Source organism: Hemitrygon akajei, chromosome 22 (genome assembly GCF_048418815.1).
Source record: "Hemitrygon akajei chromosome 22, sHemAka1.3, whole genome shotgun sequence".
Lineage (NCBI taxonomy): Eukaryota > Metazoa > Chordata > Chondrichthyes > Myliobatiformes > Dasyatidae > Hemitrygon > Hemitrygon akajei.
The window spans coordinates 33,275,953-33,294,230 of NC_133145.1; the positions used below are offsets into that span (position 1 = coordinate 33,275,953).

Sequence of the window (18,278 nt, forward strand, 5' to 3'; positions counted from 1 at the left end):
CCTTGCATGGATTCCTGGCATCACATTTCCATCAGTCCACACTTACTAAGAATATATAACTGACCACACAGGAAAATGACCTGACGTAAAACTAGTCATCTGCATAAATTAATATTTCCATGCCACACCTCTTTCTGGTTCTCACCTTATTTGGTGCCACATTAAAAGCACAAAATGGACATTTATTTTCTTTGACCTCTTGGCCCCCAAGAAATTGATCTGATGCTGACCAGGATGAAGCCCTGATAAATAGAATAACATGCAGTTCCCTCCCCTGACATCAAGCCACATTTTTACTGTGAAGGAAGTACATACAGCAATATTACTAATTTGGTTACCAGTTTATAGAGTTTAACACAACCTGCCAATATCAGACCACTTTAATTAACCATCCAAATGAGAATACTACAAATGTCTCACACGGATTACTGATTTGAGCATTAAATGCTGGGACGGCTCATGAAAATGAAAATTGTAGTTGCTGGAAATTGTAGATTAGAACCAAAAAGGATGCTGTAGGCACTTAGCAGGTCAACTGCATCTGTATCAAGTGTTAATATTTCAGACCCAAAACCCTTTGTCAGTTCTAGCAAAGCATCCCAAACTGAAATATTAACTTGGTTTCTCTTTCTACAGGTGCCTGGCCCGCCATTTTAGCATTTCCAGTTTTCATTACGACAAAATGATACTCCTCCTTCATTAAGTAACTGTACTTTAAAAAAAACTGACATGAAAGGTTAAGTTAAATTCCCGTCACAGTCATACTGCACAGAAACAGCCCTTTGGCCCATCTGGTTCATGGCAACAAATAGTTCCATCTAAATTGGTCCCATTTCTCCATATCTCTCTAAACCTTTCCTAATTGTCCATGCTTTTTTTTAATGTTGTTAATATACCTGCCACAACCACCGCCCTCTGGTAGCTCACTCCATAAACAGACCATCCTCAAGGTGAAAAAGGTGCCCCTCAGATTCCTATTAAATCTCTCACCTCTCATCTTAAACTTAAGCCTTGGGGTAAAGACTGGGAATACTAACATTATCTATGACTCTCATAATTTTGTACACTTCTATGAGATCACCTTCATTCTCCTGAGCACAGTATTCCTGATGTAGCCTCACCAGTGTCCATAACCCCCCAACTTTTTTTTTTAACTCATCACCCTGATTGATGAAGATCAGTGTGTCAAAAGCCTTATTCATCACCCTGTCTACCTGTTAGTACACTTTCAGAGACCACGTACTTGTTCTCCTAGTACAGTCAAGAGTACTGGTATCCTGTTTTACAACACTCCCCAGAACCCTGTGAACGCCACACCCTCATGTTTTCCAAAAACAAATCACCTTGCACTTAACCAAATTAAACTCCATTCTCAGGCCATTTACCCAGCTGATCAAGGTCCCTCTGTAAACACTGATAATCATTTTCACTGTCTACAACATGCTTATTTTAGTGTCATCCGCAAATTTACTAATCATATCTTGAACATTCCCATCCTAATCATTGGCATTTAAATTGCCTGGTACCTTTTCTCCCTGTTTTTTTTTTATTTTTATTTTTTTTTAATTTTTTTTATTAGTTTTTCAAAACATTTTACAAATTAAAAACCCCAAATCCCAATGAGGAGCATTAATACAGTGCAAAATTAAGTATACAATAACAATATACTACAAAGGAAGAGAATTTAACAAAAAAACACCTAAATTAAAGACAAGTAAGCTTAGTGTCCTCCCCAAGCCCCACAACACAAGAAAAAAACAACAACTCCAGACCAACTACAACACAATATAGAGAGTATGTCAGGACAGTCAAACTCCCAGACTGTGAATACACTTAGCAACAGAGGATAGTAATGCCTACTACCAGAAAAAAAAGGGAGCTGAAAGCAAGGGACCGAAAAGAAGAAAAAAAAGGAAAAAAAAACCCTAGTCAAGAGGAAGGTTATGAAAGTACTCGATAAAAGATCCCCAGACCTTATGGAACTTTAGATCCGAATTAAGAACTGAATAATGAATTTTTTCGAGGTCCAAGCAGGCCATAATGTCGTTAAGCCATTGCGCATGAGTGGGCGGGGCAACATCTCTCCATCTAAGGAGGATCAAGCGTCTCGCCAGGAGAGAGGCAAAGGATAGTATTCGGCATTTGGTCGGACCCAGACATAAATCTGTCTCGCCCCAAAAACCGAACAGAGCAATTAAGGGGTTTGGTTCTAGGTGCTGATTCAGAATACCCGATAATGTAGTGAAGACATCTTTCCAGAATTTCTCCAGGCTAGGACAGAACCAGTACATATGGATGAGAGAGGCCACGCCCCTCTTGCATTTATCACAGAGCGGACTAATGCCAGGGTAGAATCGAGATAGTTTAGATTTAGACATATGGGCTCTATGAACAATCTTAAACTGTAAAAGGCAATGGCGAGCACAAAAAGAGGTTGTGTTAACCGATTTAAGAACTGAGTCCCAGCTCTCCTCGGATAAGGAGATATTTAAATCCTGCTCCCAGGCCATTTTAATTTTATCCACAGGGGCCTGTCGTAAGGCTGCTAGTTTATCTCGGATAATTGATATTAAACCTTTACCTAGTGGATTAATGGAAAGAAATAGGTCCATAGCATTTTTCGTAGTCACTTCAGGAAAGTTAGGAATTAAAGGAGCAATAAAGTGTTGGATTTGGAGATATCTGAAAAAGTGAGCGTTAGGCAGGTTGAACTTAACAGAGAGCTGCTGAAAAGAAGCGAAGCGATTATCAATGAAGAGATCTTCAAAATGTCTAATGCCCTTCCTGTACCAAACATGGAATGCTGAATCGTACGTAGTAGGTAAAAAAAGGTGATTATGTGCGACAGGGCTAGAAACGGAAAACCCCTGGAAACCATAGCATTTCCTGAACTGAGCCCATATACGCAAAGTGTGTCTAACAAGAGGATTAGCTATTGATCTGGGCAGACTGCTAGGGAGTGCAGAGCCAAGAAGTGCAGATATAGATAATTCTTTAGTGGAGCTCAACTCCATTGCCACCCAGTTAGGGCACTCGGGTTGACCGTGGAAGAAAGACCAGAAGGCAGCACAACGTATATTAGCTGCCCAGTATATAAGTGAAAGTTAGGTAAAGCCATGCCACCCTCTTTTTTAGATTTTTGGAGGTGGATTTTATTAATTCTAGAGCGCTTATTCTGCCACAGATATGACAAAATAATAGAGTCTAAGGAATCAAAAAAGATTTAGGAATAAAAATTGGGATAGATTGAAATAAGTATAAAAATTTGGGGAGAACATACATTTTAACAACATTAATACGACCTACCAAAGACATAGATAGAGGTGACCATTGTACCAGACTCTGTTTTATAGCATATGAAAGATTTCCCTGTATTTTTTTAAATCATTTCTCTTCCACTATCCCATAGTTCATCCTTTACCTACCTCTTCTAAAATGCCTCTCTGTATTCCTTCTTGTGCTTGCCCGTTTATATTTGTTAAGAAGCTCTTTCCTCAATGGCCAAAGGTCTGATGCTCTAGTCCACTGGTCTAAATTCACACTCATATGCCACGGCTTCTGATGCATTTCCACCAATGAGTCAGAAGGTCAAGGGATTACTCATCACTCCAGATGCATCAGTATATAATCTAGGCTTTCATTTGAACCCTCTACTAAGGAAGTACAAATTTATCAGTGATACCACATTTCAGAGAAGCTTATGTGACCACATCTTCAATTTCAACTCAATGTATGCAATCCCAATGCACCATTTAAAGCAAAATATAGATTGCGATTATTCCCAGTGTCCTGGCCAAACTCATACCCTTCAACCAAACAGATTTCCAAGTTATATATTGCATTTTTGTTTGTGTTTACTGTTTGAAAATTGGTTATTATTACTTCCATTGCACAGTTAATTCAGAAGTAGTTACTTGTGAAATGTGTTGGAACAGCTGAATGACTTTCTTTTTGTTTAAAGCTCTTTTTACAAATATGTCCGTTGCCAGCAAAATCTGTATTTATCATTTATCCTCAGTTTCCTTGTAATTGATTCTGTCAGTGGAGTAACTCACTTCTGTACAACCATACACTGTTCTAAAGCAGGTCACGGTGCCTCAGTAAAAGTTTCCTCCTCCACCATTCTTTCAACATGTGGTTAGCTGCGCAATCTTCCTCCGCTTGCCTGGTTTATCATGTAGCACTCGAGCTTTACATTGCACACTTCTTAAACCTTTGAGTTGAACTACACTAGAATTCTTCTTCAGACTTTCAAACCGTGCTGTAACCAGTATAACTCTTACTCATTGAAGTCTCTCAAACCAATGTAGAGATCTCACTGTGGCACTTCAGTGGATACTTATAAGTATGCTTTTTGATTTAGGAATGAAATCTGAGCTCAATTATTGAAACATAACAAATGAACCCCAAAAGAATAGAATTATAGAGTCACAAAGTGCAGAAACAAGTCCTAAGCTGATCTATCTTTCTCTCCCAACATTTTCATCAGAACACCTCTAGATTCTACTATTTACTGGGATCGATTTACAGCATCCAATTAACCTGCCTACTCACAGGCCTTGGGAATGTGGGAGAAAACCAGAACACCTGGAGAACGCCAACATGGAGGAGGGAGAATGTGTAAACTCCACACAAAGTCAAGCTTGACCCTCGCTTACTGAGGCAGCAGCTCTTCTTGCCACAATGGTGTGACAATATTTGCAATGCAGGATGTTGAGAGACTTAGAGGGGAACTGCTGGTGGTAGTGTCCCCATACGTCTGCTGATTTTGCCTATCCAGCAAATTATACTGAGGTTATTTCATTTTCTCTTTTCTATGATGTTAGGAGATGAGGCCATTCTGCCCATTGAGACAATTCCAGACACTTCCATCTACCCCATCCAGCCACTTATTTCCCAGTAGCCTGCCCCCCTCTAATATAGCTGTTAACTCCCCTCCCCCAATTTCTCCCTGTAGTCCAGCCACTTGCACTAGGATCAATTTGCAATAATCAATTAAATTACTGACCAATACCTCTGAGGTATTGAAGGACAGCGGAAAACCCAGGAGAAACACAGGAAGAACACAGATAAAACCATAGGTCAGAAATCAATCTGGATCACTGAAACTGAGATGGCTGCACCATGTGAGACAAATGACACAATTAGGAAGTTAACATTGCCTTACTCAAAGGTCAAACAACTGTTTTGAAAACACTTGTTGTTCATGGTTTTAAGGGTCTTCTGAAGGACATCAATCAATAAATTGTAACTTAACCTTCACTTTTGAGATTATTTACTGGTGTTATTTTTGTTTCCTACTGGCAGATTAATTTGACCATAAGACAATAAGAAATAGCAGCAGAATTAGACTATCTGGCCTATTGAGTCTTCTCCACCATTTCATCATGGTAGATACAATTTTTCTCTCAGCCCAGTCTCCTGCCTTTCCCCGTATCCCTTCCTGCCCTGACCAATCAAGAATCTATCAACCTCTGCTTTAAATATACATTCAGACTTGGCCTCCACAGCTGCCCGTGGCAATCAATTCCATAGGTTTACCAGTCTCTGGCTAAAATTGATTATTTCTTTATGATCGGATTAAAATTCATAACTTTTAAAATACAAATTCAGTTCCAGTCCTACTAAATTGCAATAGCATGCTTCCCATGCATTGGTTATATTTCCTCTTGCCATCTTTTCCAAATATTTTTTCCCTTTCGCTTTTGCCCAAGCACACCCATGCCAAAAAGTATTTGGTCTAAAATTTAAGTCCCAATGTCTCACATTTGTTTTTTTCCCCATTGACCATCTTCCCAATTTATTGCCTACCTTTCAACTTTGTTTCTTATTGCTGTCTCTGTCTGTGTCCAAAAATAATTCCATGCTTCTTCTTGTTTCTTCTTTCATTTACGAACAATTTGGACAGACACATGAACAGGTCGGGAAGTAAGGGATTTTCACCATATGCAGGCAGTTTGACAGACTTCTATAGATGCACAGTGGAGGGTATCCTGACTGGTTGCATCACAGCCTGGTGTGGAAACCCTTGTGTCCAAGAATGGAAAATCCTCCAAAAAAATGGCAGATATAGCTCAATTCCACACAGGAAAAGCCTTCCAAACCATTGAGCACATCTACAAGGGAGCAGGATCCATCACCAAGGGCTCCCACCATCATGGCCATGCTCTCTCTTGCTGCTACCATGGAGAAGGAGGTACAGGAACCACATCACCGGATTCCGGAACAGTTATTACCCTTCATCCATCAGGCTACTGAACCAGAGTGGACAACTTCAATCACCACAACACTGACTACAATCTATGACTCAATTTCAAGGACTCCACAACTCATGTTCTCAGTATTGTTTATTTACAGATTTATTATTATTATTATATCATTGCAACAGTAACCTTGAGCTGCTTTTGTTCTCAAACTGTCAGGCCTGGGCTAGTTTAAAAAATGAAAAGCTTTGTCCCCACCCAACAAGTCTAATAAAGGGAAATATTATCAGTACCGTTCCCAATTCAGTCAAAGTCAAAAACTTGGGAATGGACAGGAAACTGAGAGGAATGAAACACATTTTAAATGCTGCACCCAACCAAGGAGTCATAATGGGTTAATTTCTCCCACCTCTGCCTGTTAGGAGTTTGCAAGTTCTCCCCATGATCATGTGGGTTTCCTCCCACATTACAAAGATGTACAGGCTACAATGGCTTAATTGGTTACATGGGTGTAATTGGGCAATGCAGGCCCATTGGGCCAGAAGGGCCTGTTACTGTGCTGTATATATAATTAATTAATTAATTTGAAAGATTAAAACAGCATGCTTTTTATACCTTTGGGGATGCTGGAAAATTTTGTCTGCCCTATGATACACAACTACCTAGCAAATGTGTGAAATCTGGTTTACCAGTTCACCCTCGAAAATGGAACAAAGAGAAAACAAGGTACCACTTAGGAAGAGAAAGCCAATAGTTAGAAAAAGGAAACAAATAATTGTATTGCAGATAATTGCATGAGAAGGAGAAGAAATAAGAATTGTAGGACTACTTTTAATATATCTGCTGTATTGCCCAAACTGTTCGAGATGGCAATTCAAAATTAAGTGTAATCATTAGATGATGCTACTTGGATTAGGTCACGTGGCCCCTTCAGCCCTGTCCACTATTCAATAAGGTCATGACTGATCCAATACTGTCTTCAATCTGATCTTCCTGATTTGTCACCATTGGCCTTCAATCTCATGTAGCTCAAAATGTTTCCACCTCAACCTTATTCAATGCTTCAGCCTCTACAGCCCTCTAGGGTAGAAAATTCCAAAGAAATTTTTAAGAGAGAAAAAAATGCTCATTACTTCCACCTAATATGGATCATCTCCTATTTGGAAATTATGCTTGTTAATACTCGATTATCCTGCAGTCTCTCAACATCCATCCTGCCATGTCCCCTGTGAACTTTACATATTTCAGTAAGATCTCCTCTCATTTTTCTAAATTACAGGCCAAATCTGTTCAGTCTTTCCTTATAAGTCAATACCTTCGCCATGGGACTCAACCTGGAATATCTTCTATAAATAGGCTCCAAAGTCAGAACATACCTGGCTATGGGTTATGATAACCCATAAACATACTGCAGTCCCAGTGAAATGTGAACTCACAACCTCAAATATATATGACCGGCCCTCTAATCCCTGTGTCACAGAACTACCTTCTAAGTCCGCATACCCACATTCAAGACTTCTCAGTACACACAATTAGAATATGGAACATAAGAGATAGAACAGTACCGCACAGAAACAGACCCTTCAGCCCACAATATTGTGCTGAACCAAATAAACTGGTAAACAATGGCCAACGAACAAATCCCTTATGCCTACACAATTTTCCTCACATTCATGCGCTTGTCTAAACATCTCTTAAAAGTCTCTAATGTATCTGGCTCTACCACCACCCCAGGCAGTGCATTCCAGGCACCCACCACTCAGTGTAAAAAAGCTTGCCTCTCACATTTCCTTTGAAATCAACCCTCTCACCTTAAATGCATGCCCTCTGTTATCAACCCTGTCTGCTCTGTTTATGCCCCCTCATAATCTTACAATACTCTATCAGATCTTCCATCAGCCTCCACCACTCCAAAACTACCCAAGTTTGTCTCTTGTATAGCACATAATCTCGCATCCAGGCAGCACCCAGGTAAACCTCCTCCGCACCCTCTCCAAACCCTCGATTTCTTTCCTAAAATGGGGTGACCAGAACTGTATTCAATACCCCAGATGTTGTCCAATAACTAGAGTTTTATAAAATTGTAACATATCTTTCTGATTTTTGAACTCAGCGCCTCAACTAATAAAATCAAACAGGTCATATACCCTGTTAACCACCCTCTCAACCTGGAGCTATGAACTTGGACCCCAAGATCCCTCTATTCATCAACACTGTTAAAGGTCTTGCCGTTATCAGTGTACTATCTCTTTACATTTAACCCGGTAAGGTGCATCGCTTTACATTTGGCCACGGTAGACTCCATTTTTCATTTCTCTACCCATATCAGCAAATGATTTACGTCCCACTGTATCTTTTTGCCAGTCATCTGCGCAATCCATAACACCACCAATCTTCATACCTTTGGAAACCTTACTAAACAAACCACCTACATTTTCATCCAGGTCATTAATATACATCACAAACAGCAAAGGTCCCAGCACAGATTACTGAGGAACACCGCTAATCACGGAATGAATCCCTTTGACCACCACTCGGTCTTCTATGGACAAGCCTGGTGTGAATCCCAATGGCCAATTCACCATTGATCCAATGCATCTTAATCTTCTGCATGAGCATTCCATGAGGGACCTTGCCAAATGCTTTACGAAAATCCATGTAGACAGCATCCAAGGCTCTACCCTCATCAAGCACCTTCATCAGCTCATCAAAAAAACTCAGTCAAATTAGTAAGACATGACATGCCCTGTACAAAGCAATTCTGGCTCTCCCTAATTAGGCCATGGCTTTCCAAATGCTCATAAATCCTATCGCTAAGAATTCTTTCCAGTAACTTACCTACCATTGACATGATTCTCACTAGTCTATGGTTTCCAGGATTTTCCCTGGTCCCCTTCTTGAACATTAGATACTTGCCAGTCCTCCAGGACCTCAAATGTGGCTGGAGAAGCCACAAAGATATTGGTCAAGACCCCAGCAATCTCTTCTCTTGCCTCCTTCAATAACCTAGGGTACATTCCATCAGGCCCTGGGGACTTATCCGCATTAATCCTCTTTAAAAGACTCAACACTACCTTCTCCTTTACCCCAACATGTCCTAGCATATCAGTATGCTCGGCACTGCTCTCCCTATCCTCCATGTCCTTCCCCTTGGTAAATACTGATGGAAAGTACACTTTAAGGACTTCACCAACATCCCTCATTACCCCCTTGCTCTTGATGTATGTATAGAATGCCTTGGTATTCTCTTTAATCCAACTTGCCAAAGAATTTTCATTGTATCTCCTGGTTTTCCAAATATCCTTGAGTTCTTGTTCTGGCTTCTTTATAATCGATTCTAGCTTCTTAACGTACTTTTCCTTTTTCTTTGTGACTAACTTCATCACCTATCACCACACTCAAGGTTCTTTTACCCTTGCATCCTTGTCCTTCCATCTGATTGGAACTTGCCTGTCCTATACTCAGTGCAGTAGTTTAAAGGCTACATGTCGGATGTGAACACGCCCAAAAACAATTGTTTCCAAAAAACTCTCTCTCGTTCCTGCCAAATGCTCTCATAATTTATCCTTCTCCAATTTAATACACTTCCACAAGGTCTATACCTATCATTACAACAGCTATCTTAGAATTTAAGGAGTTGTGGTCACTGTTCCCTAACTGCTCACCCACTCAAAGGTTGATCACTTGGCCAGGCTCATTAGCCAACACCAGGCCTAGTACAGCTCCTCTTCTTGTTAAACTATGCACACATTGATTTAAGAATCCCTCCTGGATGCACCTTATAAATTCTGCCCCATCTAAACCTCTTGCACTGAGAAGGCCCCAGTTTAACTACGTCCAGCTTTGTTGTTTCTGCAACAGTGAGCCACTGAATTTTCCCCTGATGTTGGTAGCTTACTCTGTGGTGTGTGTTCACAGTCCTAACAGGCTTTTGTATCTTTGCCCAGTGGGAATTCTTTAGGTATAAAGCTACCAGTGAGCATTGCCATCAGCCACACTTCACCACAGCCTGGGTATATAACCCAAGCCCAATTTAATCCGCTTATATACTCCAAGGCAACACAAGTGAATCTGCAGATGCTGGAAATAGATAAAAACACAAAATGCTGGCAGAACTCAGCAGGCCAGACAGCATCTACGGGAGGAGGTAGTGACGACGTTTCGGGCCGAAACCCTTCATCAGGAGTGAAGTCTTCACTCCTAACGAAGGGTTTTGGCCCAAAACGTCGTCACTATCTCCTCCCATAGATGCTGTCTGGCCTGCTGAATTTTGTTAGCATTTTGTGTTTTTATATACTCCAAGTTCAGGACAGGTCAGATATAAGGAATATTATAGGATCTCAGGCTTGCATTAGGTTTGTTTCATTCATTGTCAGATCAGATTTGAGTTTATATCTGAGCATACCCCTCAGACTTCACTTCATTTAGCAACAGGCTGACTGATTGCATTTCACCATATCTACAAGTGCTGAGGAACTGAATGCAAAACATTGCACCTTGTTTAATTCTGCGACATGCCATGCAACACAATGCATTTACCTGCTAAATCCTTTGTGAAACCAACTAAACTGAATATTAACGTAATATTCTTAATTGTGGTACCCTCGCTGTATATTCGCTCATTCTTAGTGGAAAATTTCACAATCAGAATCTGTTATACAGACATATTATTTAAACTTAATTCAAAGTGCAGGAAGTCAGGTATCTTAGCAAGATCATGACAATTTATTAAAAAAAATGTACAAAGAATAGAAGCTGGAAACCTAAATAAAAACCAGAATATTTAGAAAACCCTCAGCAATCAAACACCATCTGTAGACAGCGAAAAAGTGTTAACATTTCAGGTTAATGCCTCTGAACAAAACTGGGAAAATATAAAGTTCTGGGTTTCTTAGAAATCCAAGTTATCTCAATTGTATTAATAAGTTATCTGAAGTAAAGGCATAAAATCTAAGAGTGTATCCCCCCTAAATAAAAACTGCATTAAAGCAAGGTTTCTGTATATGCACCATAGCATTTTATAGAGCTGATAATAAGATAGAGATAGAGCAACAGAGAGAGAAAAAACAAAATTAATGCTTCAGATCAATGGTATTTGACCAGAACTCATTGAGCTGAAACATTAACTCACTTTCTCGTTTCACAGATGCTACCCACAAGTATTTCAAACATTTCCTTTTCATTTTAGATTTTCATTTTAGATTCTGAAGTTCTTTGACATCTATATTTCATGCCTTCACTGGGAATCTCAGCACATCATTATCATAAAGCATTGTTTAATTGTTAAGTCTTATATCGACCCAATCAGTCGATCTGCTACATACAGTGGCATGCAAAAGTTTGGGCACCCCGGTCAAAATTTCTGCTACTGTGAATAGTTAAGTGAGTAGAAGGTGAACTGATCTCCAAAAGTCATAAAGTTAAAGATTCTTTTCAACATTTTAAGCAAGATTAGTGTATTAGTTTTGTTTTGTACAATTTTAGAGTGGAAAAAAAAAGGAAAGGAGCACCATGCAAAAAGTTTGGGCACCCCAAGAGATTTGAACTCTCAGATAACTTTTACCACAGTCTCAGACATTAATTAGCTTGTTAGGGCTATGGCTTGTTCATAGTCATCGTTAGGAAAGGCCAGGTGATGCAAATTTCAAAGTTTTATAAATACCCTGACTCCTCAAACCGTGTCCTAACAATCAGTAGCCATGGGCTCCTCTGAGCAGCTGCCTAGCACTCTGAAAATTAAAATAAATTATGCCCACAAAGCAGGAGAAGGCTATAAGAAGATAGTGAAGCGATTTCCGATAGTCGTTTCCTCAGTTCGTAATGTAATTAAGAAATGGCAGTTAACAGGAACAGCGGAGGTCAAGTTGAGGTCTGGAAGACCAAGAAAACTTTCAGAAAGAACTGCTTGTAGGATTGCTAGAAAGGCAAATCAAAATCCCCGTTTGACTGCAAAAGACCTTCAGGAAGATTTAGTAGACTCTGGAGTGGTGGTACACAGTTCTACTGTGCAGCGACACCTGCACAAATATGACCTTCATGGAAGAGTCATCAGAAGAAAACCTTTCCTGCATCCTCATCACAAAATTCAGCATCAGAAGTTTGCAAAGGAACATCTAAACAAGCCTGATGCATTTTGGAAACAAGTCCTGTGGACTGATGGTTAGAATAGAACTTTTTGGCTGCAATGAGCAAAAGTATGTTTGGAGAAAGAAGGGTGCAGAATTTCATGAAAAGAACACCTCTCCAACTGTTAAACACGGGGGTGGATCAATCATGCTTTGGGCTTGTGTTGCAGCCAGTGGCACGGGGAACATTTCACTGGTAGAGGGAAGAATGAATTCTATTAAATACCAGCGAATTCTGGAAGCAAACATCACACCGTGTGTAAAAAAAGCTGTAGATGGAGAGGATGGCTTCTACAGCAGGATAATGATCCTAAACACACCTCAAAATCCACAATGGACTACCTCAAGAGGTGCAAGCTGAAGGTTTTGCCATGACCCTTACAGACCCCTGACCTAAACATCATCGAAAATCTGTGGATAGACCTCAAAAGAGCAGTGCATTCAAGATGACCCAAGAATCTCACTGAACTAGAAGCCTTTTGCAAGGAAGAATGGATGAAAATCTCCCAAACAAAAATTGTAAGACTCTTAGCTGGCTACAGAAAGCATTTACAAGCTGTAATATTTGCCAAAGTGGGTGCTACTAAGTACTGACTATGCAGGGTGCCTGAACTTTTGTTTCGGGCCCTTTTCCTTTTTTGTTATTTTGAAACTGTAAAAGATGGAAATAAAAAAGTAATCTTGCTTAAAGTATTAAAGAAATGTGTCATCTTTAACTTCTTGCCTTTTGGAAATTAGGTAATCTTTTACTCCCTTAGCTATTCATAATAACAGAAATTTTGACTGGGGTACCCAAACTTTTGCATGCCACTGTATTTCTGTTGACATAAAGGATTGTTTAAGGAAACTATGGTCTGCATTAGAAGATGAAGATTCCCAGGGCTTGGTATAAAAACTTTACAACTTCAAACCCAAAAACCTCTCTTCCAGATACACTGTAATAACCCCCTGTACAGAACCAACAAGTGTTGGACCACATCTTTACCTACTGCTGGTAACCACTCTTGGGGCACAGGACTCGTCAACTTATGAATAAATAACCACATGAGGACTGGTAGGTTGATTTGCCTAATACACTCTCTCTGGCATACACACTCATCTACCCTACACCCTACCCTCTTCACATATCAGAAGTAGAATTCCTAATCAAAATTTCTTCTTCACCCAAGAGTGCTACCAACAACAGTCGCATTTGACATCAATATTATTTAACCCTGAATCAGAAAGCAAGTCTCAGACCTTTTTTGAGTGCATAAACCAGTTACTTATTATGTCGGCAGTCTGACGTATTGTTGTATAATGTTATGATCACAAAGGTGTCGCTCTACCATAAACTAACTTTTAAAGCATTCAACATTTCCCCATGGAAACGCCAGTTTGCCGTCGCTACCAGATGTAAATTAATCAAAAAACGCGGCTGGGCACAAATAAGGAAACATCTTCACAGTAAATTCGGGCATATTGGGTAAAGCCAGTTGAAAATACCTGTCTAATCTACGAGCAGAACTGTTCAAACACGGTTTTAACACAGGCTGTGGTGATATTTTCAGTTGCTCGTAACCTTTCCTCCCCAGTGAGAGAACCGAATGTGATAATGACGCCGGTTTAACAGTCAAACGGCACATCCAGAAATCTGGGCGGTTGCTTATCATGACAGAATCTATTTACTACACTTTACTCGTTTTCTGCAAAAAAAAAATCAGCTGCCAACAGGCAAACCAGGGACCGTGCTTCTAAACAGCAACAATAACAAAGCCAAAACATCGCATGGCTTCACTTTGCACTTGTTCTCACTGTTTTTCTATTACTTAAACATCTTTCTCAAGACAATCCTACCAGTGACCACGACTTGGGCCGTATTGTAAAGCGATTTAAAATAAAGATTTCACAGCAAAAGGGAGAATCAATAGTTTCACATCAAAACATAAATCGAATAACTCACTGGATAAATATATCAATAGGCTGCAATTGTCCTTGATTCCCAGTTCCAGCTGTGAATGTAACACTTAATGAAGCCGACTCCACACTTAATCAATTCTGGATCGAAAGCCCGAAGACACATCGCAAGTTACTATGAGCGAGGTCGGACAACAAGCCGAGCTCACTGGTGTAAGAGAATGGCAGAGAATCCATCTGCAGCTTCTCATTGGTCGGACTCATTACAGGAAGTAAATTTAGACCTCTTGCAGAATGAAAGTTAGTCGATATTTTTGTCACTTTCCTGTGCATGCTTTTCAAATCAGAGACAACGCATGGATTTAAACAAGCAATTCCAGAATCCTGAGCTCTGAAAGATGTAATGACTCTGGCGGCGTTTGTATGATGCGGGGTTTAATCAGATTGCAGCCCAATCCAAAATCGAAGTTCACCGAACACTCCATCGTTTTTTCGTTGGAAACGTCTAAATGTCGTTTTAGAAGTTATAATGCAAGGCAGATTTCTGCGACATTCATCGAAACATGTCTATTAAGTCAACTTTAAAAATAAACCTGTGCCAGGTAGAAACAGAAAATTAGAGTTGTCTGAAAACACAGGAAGTACAGTAGATGCTGGAAATACGAAATTAAAAAATTCTGGAACCATTCAGCAGATGACAACGTCCGTGGGAAATGAAGCAATTTACGTTTCACATCAAGAAGCCTGGGGTCAGAACTGGGAATGAGATGTGGCAGAAAATGTCCGTGTCTGGTGACAGGTGCGGAAGGGGAGAGGTGGATAGGAAAAAGGAAAAGGGTTACTGTGCAGATTAGATGTTGACGTTGTTAAGAGATAAAGTAGATAATTTTATTCTGTTTCACTCATAGCTGTTTCCTTCTTTTTCTGAAATTATATAAACTATAGTGCTATTGACATGAAACCAACTGGCTCATTTTCTCTACAGATGTTTGATCCCTCTATTCTTCCATCCCATAGCAGGAAGCCCCGAGTGCCACCTGCTTCTTCCTTGAATGGATATCTTTCACCAGACAAAACATGCTCTTAAACTGAACAAACCTCTCCTTTAATTTCACTTCCTTGAAATCAAAGTAGCCATAGGAACACAGATGTGTTACAGCTGTCATAATATGTTATTTGTTATGTGGTGCAATCTTTGTTTCTGTCCCATTCGATATCCTCCATCGCATTTTTTTCCCCAGTACCCTATTGAGTATATTAATTACTTTTCATTTCCTACTACAGGATTCAAAGGTTTCATCACCTTTGCCTCCCGGACAGCCACATTTGTGCCAGATGCATCCAGCTGCAGCTCCTTAGGGACCGCGTGTCATAGGGTGGGCGATGGGAACGGACCCAAATGCAAGACACAGACACTGAAGTACTAGGGAGAGGACTAGGTGTATCAAGAAAGCAAGGGAAGTGGGGAAGAAACACAGGCCCTGGACTAGACTAGGAGACAGGGCATGGGCTAGGACTAGAGTAGGAAAGTGGGACCTGGATGAGGAATGAGGAACTGGGAACTACAAACTAGGAACCTGGACAAGGACTCCAAGCCAGAGACTGGACAGGGACCCGGGCTCGGACTTCTGATCCAGGCAAGAACTGGACGTGGCAAGGGAACAGGCTTGCATGTGGGGGCAGGATGCAGGACTCCAGGGCTGGACGAGGACATGAAGCTCAGACCTGGTCTTGATGGAGGGAGGGCGGGAGCGCAGAGCCTAGGTCGAGGGAGGGCGGGAGCGCAGAGCCTAGGTTGAGGGAGGGCGGGAGCGCAGAGCCTAGGTCGAGGGAGGGCAAAGCAGAAGTGGGGAGAGGCGTAGCTGGACACTGACACTGGACAAGACTAGGACTCAAGGCCTAGGCTATGACTTAGACTTGGACATGGACTGGAACCTCCTCGGAGCCTAGGACACGGACTGGAACCCCCTCGGAGCCTAGGCCACGGACTGGAACCTCCCTGCAGCCTTAGACACGGAGCACAGGAACACTGAGCCTTGGACTGGAGCACAGGAACACTGAGCCTTGGACTGGAGCACAGGAGCACTGAGCCTTGGACTGGAGCACAGGAGCACTGAGCCTTGGACTGGAGCACAGGAGCACTGAGCCTTGGACTGGAGCACAGGAGCACTGAGCCTTGGACTGGAGCACAGGAACACAGAACACAGAGTCAGGACCCCTCCTTGGGGACAGGACATAGGGCCAGGACTCATACACAGACACTAAACACAGGGACTCAAAGAGACAGTTCCAAGCTCAACAATAGATAGTTCCTTCTGTTGGCATGACAAGGCTCCGGTCTCACTCCAGCGGGTGAACTTGACAGCAATGCAGGGGAGGTTGCTGGCAGGGCTACAGGCCAAGCTTCAGAGGGAAGGAAGGGAACAGTCCAGCCTCAGGATAACAGCAAAGATGGCCTGACTTACCCAATGGAGGCAAGGACAGGATACCAGCAAGACAAACCAGCAACCACACTCAACCCCAGGGCCACTTGTATTCCAGCCCCAATATAAGAATCAGGTGCCTGTGATTAAGCCCAAATGAAACAACGGACAGCCCGAAGACCTGGAATCTGGACTTCACATTCCGGATCATGACACCATGTTAGAGAACTGGAGATGTAGCTCAATGATCTTCGTCTGGTCAGGGAGAGTGAGGAGGTGATAGAGAGGAGCTATAGGCAGGTAGTCACACCAGGGCCTCATGAGACAGGTAAGTGGGTAACAGTCAGGAGAGGAAAGGGCAAGAGGCAGATAATAGAGAGTACCCCTGTGGTTGTCCCCCTTAACAATAAGTACTCCTGTTTGAGTACTGTTGGGGAGGGAAATGGCCTACCTGGTCACGCCTCTGGCATAGATTCAGACCTGTTGCTCAGAAGGGTTGGAAAAGGAAGAGGATGGCAGCAGTAATAGGGGACTCCATAGTTAGGGGGTCAGACAGGTGATTCTGAAAGAAACTTGGATGATAGTTTGCCTCCCAGGTGCCCGGGTCTGGGATGTCTCTGATCGTGTCCAAGATATCCTGAAGTGGGAAGGTGAACAGCCAGAGGCCATGGTACATATTGGTACCAATGACATAGGTAAGAAAAGGGAGGACATCCTGAAAACAGACTACTGGGAGTTAGGAAGGAAGTTGAGCAGCAGGACCTCAAAGGTAGTAATCTTGGGATTACTGCCTGTGCCATGCGACAGTGAGTATAGGAATAGAATGAGGTGGAGGATAAATGCGTGGCTGAGAGATTAGAGCAGAGAGCAGGGATTCAGATTTCTGGTTCATTGGGACCTCTTTTGGGTCAGATGTGACCTGTACGAAAAGGTTGCACTTGAATCCCAGGGGGACCAACATCCTGGCAGAGAAGTTTGCAAAGGCTATTGGGGAGAGTTTAAACTAGAATTGCTGGGGGGTTGGGTAGGAGCCGAACTGAAGAGACAGACGAAGAGGCGGTTGGCTCACAGATAGAGAAAGTTTGGAGGCAGTGCGAGAGAGAGGATAGGCAGGTGATAGGGAAGGGATGCGCTCAAACCGATTGTTTGAGATATGTCTATTTTAATGCAATGAGTATTATGAACAAAGCAGATGAGCTTAGAGTGTGGATCAGTACTTGGGAGCTATAATGTTGTGGCCATTACAGAGACTTGGATGGCTCAGGGGCAGGAATGGTTACTTCGAGTGAACAGGCTTTAAATGTTTCAAACAGGACAGGGAGGGAGGCAAAAGAGGTGGGGGCATGGCACTGTTGATCAGAGATATTGCACAGCTGCAGAAAAGGAGGAAGTTATATAGAGATTGTCTACGGAGTCTCTGAGGGTGGAAGTTAGGAACAAGAAGGGGTCAATAACTCTACTGGGTGTTTTTTATAGGCCACCCAATAGTAACAGGGACATCGAGGAGCAGATAGGGAGACAGATTCTGGAAAGGTGTAATAATAACAGGGTTGTTGTGGTGGGAAATTTTAATTTCCCAAATATCGATTGACATCTCCCTAGAGTGAAGGTTTTAGATGGGGTGAAGTTTG

The 18,278-nt window shown here is 41.7% G+C and overlaps 1 protein-coding gene across 4 annotated transcripts in view; it reads right to left on the reverse strand.

Moving 5' to 3' along the window:
• LOC140714607 (phosphoinositide 3-kinase regulatory subunit 6-like) overlaps positions 1-14,463 on the reverse strand; it is a 104,050-nt gene extending 89,587 nt beyond the window's left edge. For 3 of the 4 annotated variants that reach the window (XM_073025948.1, XM_073025946.1, XM_073025949.1), the window contains exon 1: positions 14,271-14,463. In XM_073025948.1, coding sequence (XP_072882049.1) covers position 14,271 — 1 coding nt within the window. In that variant the 5' untranslated portion in view covers positions 14,272-14,463. Of the gene's footprint in view, positions 1-13,813; positions 13,905-14,270 lie in introns of those variants that run through there. The other variant, XM_073025947.1, reaches the window with a different exon arrangement.
• Between the last annotated feature and the right edge of the window lie 3,815 nt (positions 14,464-18,278).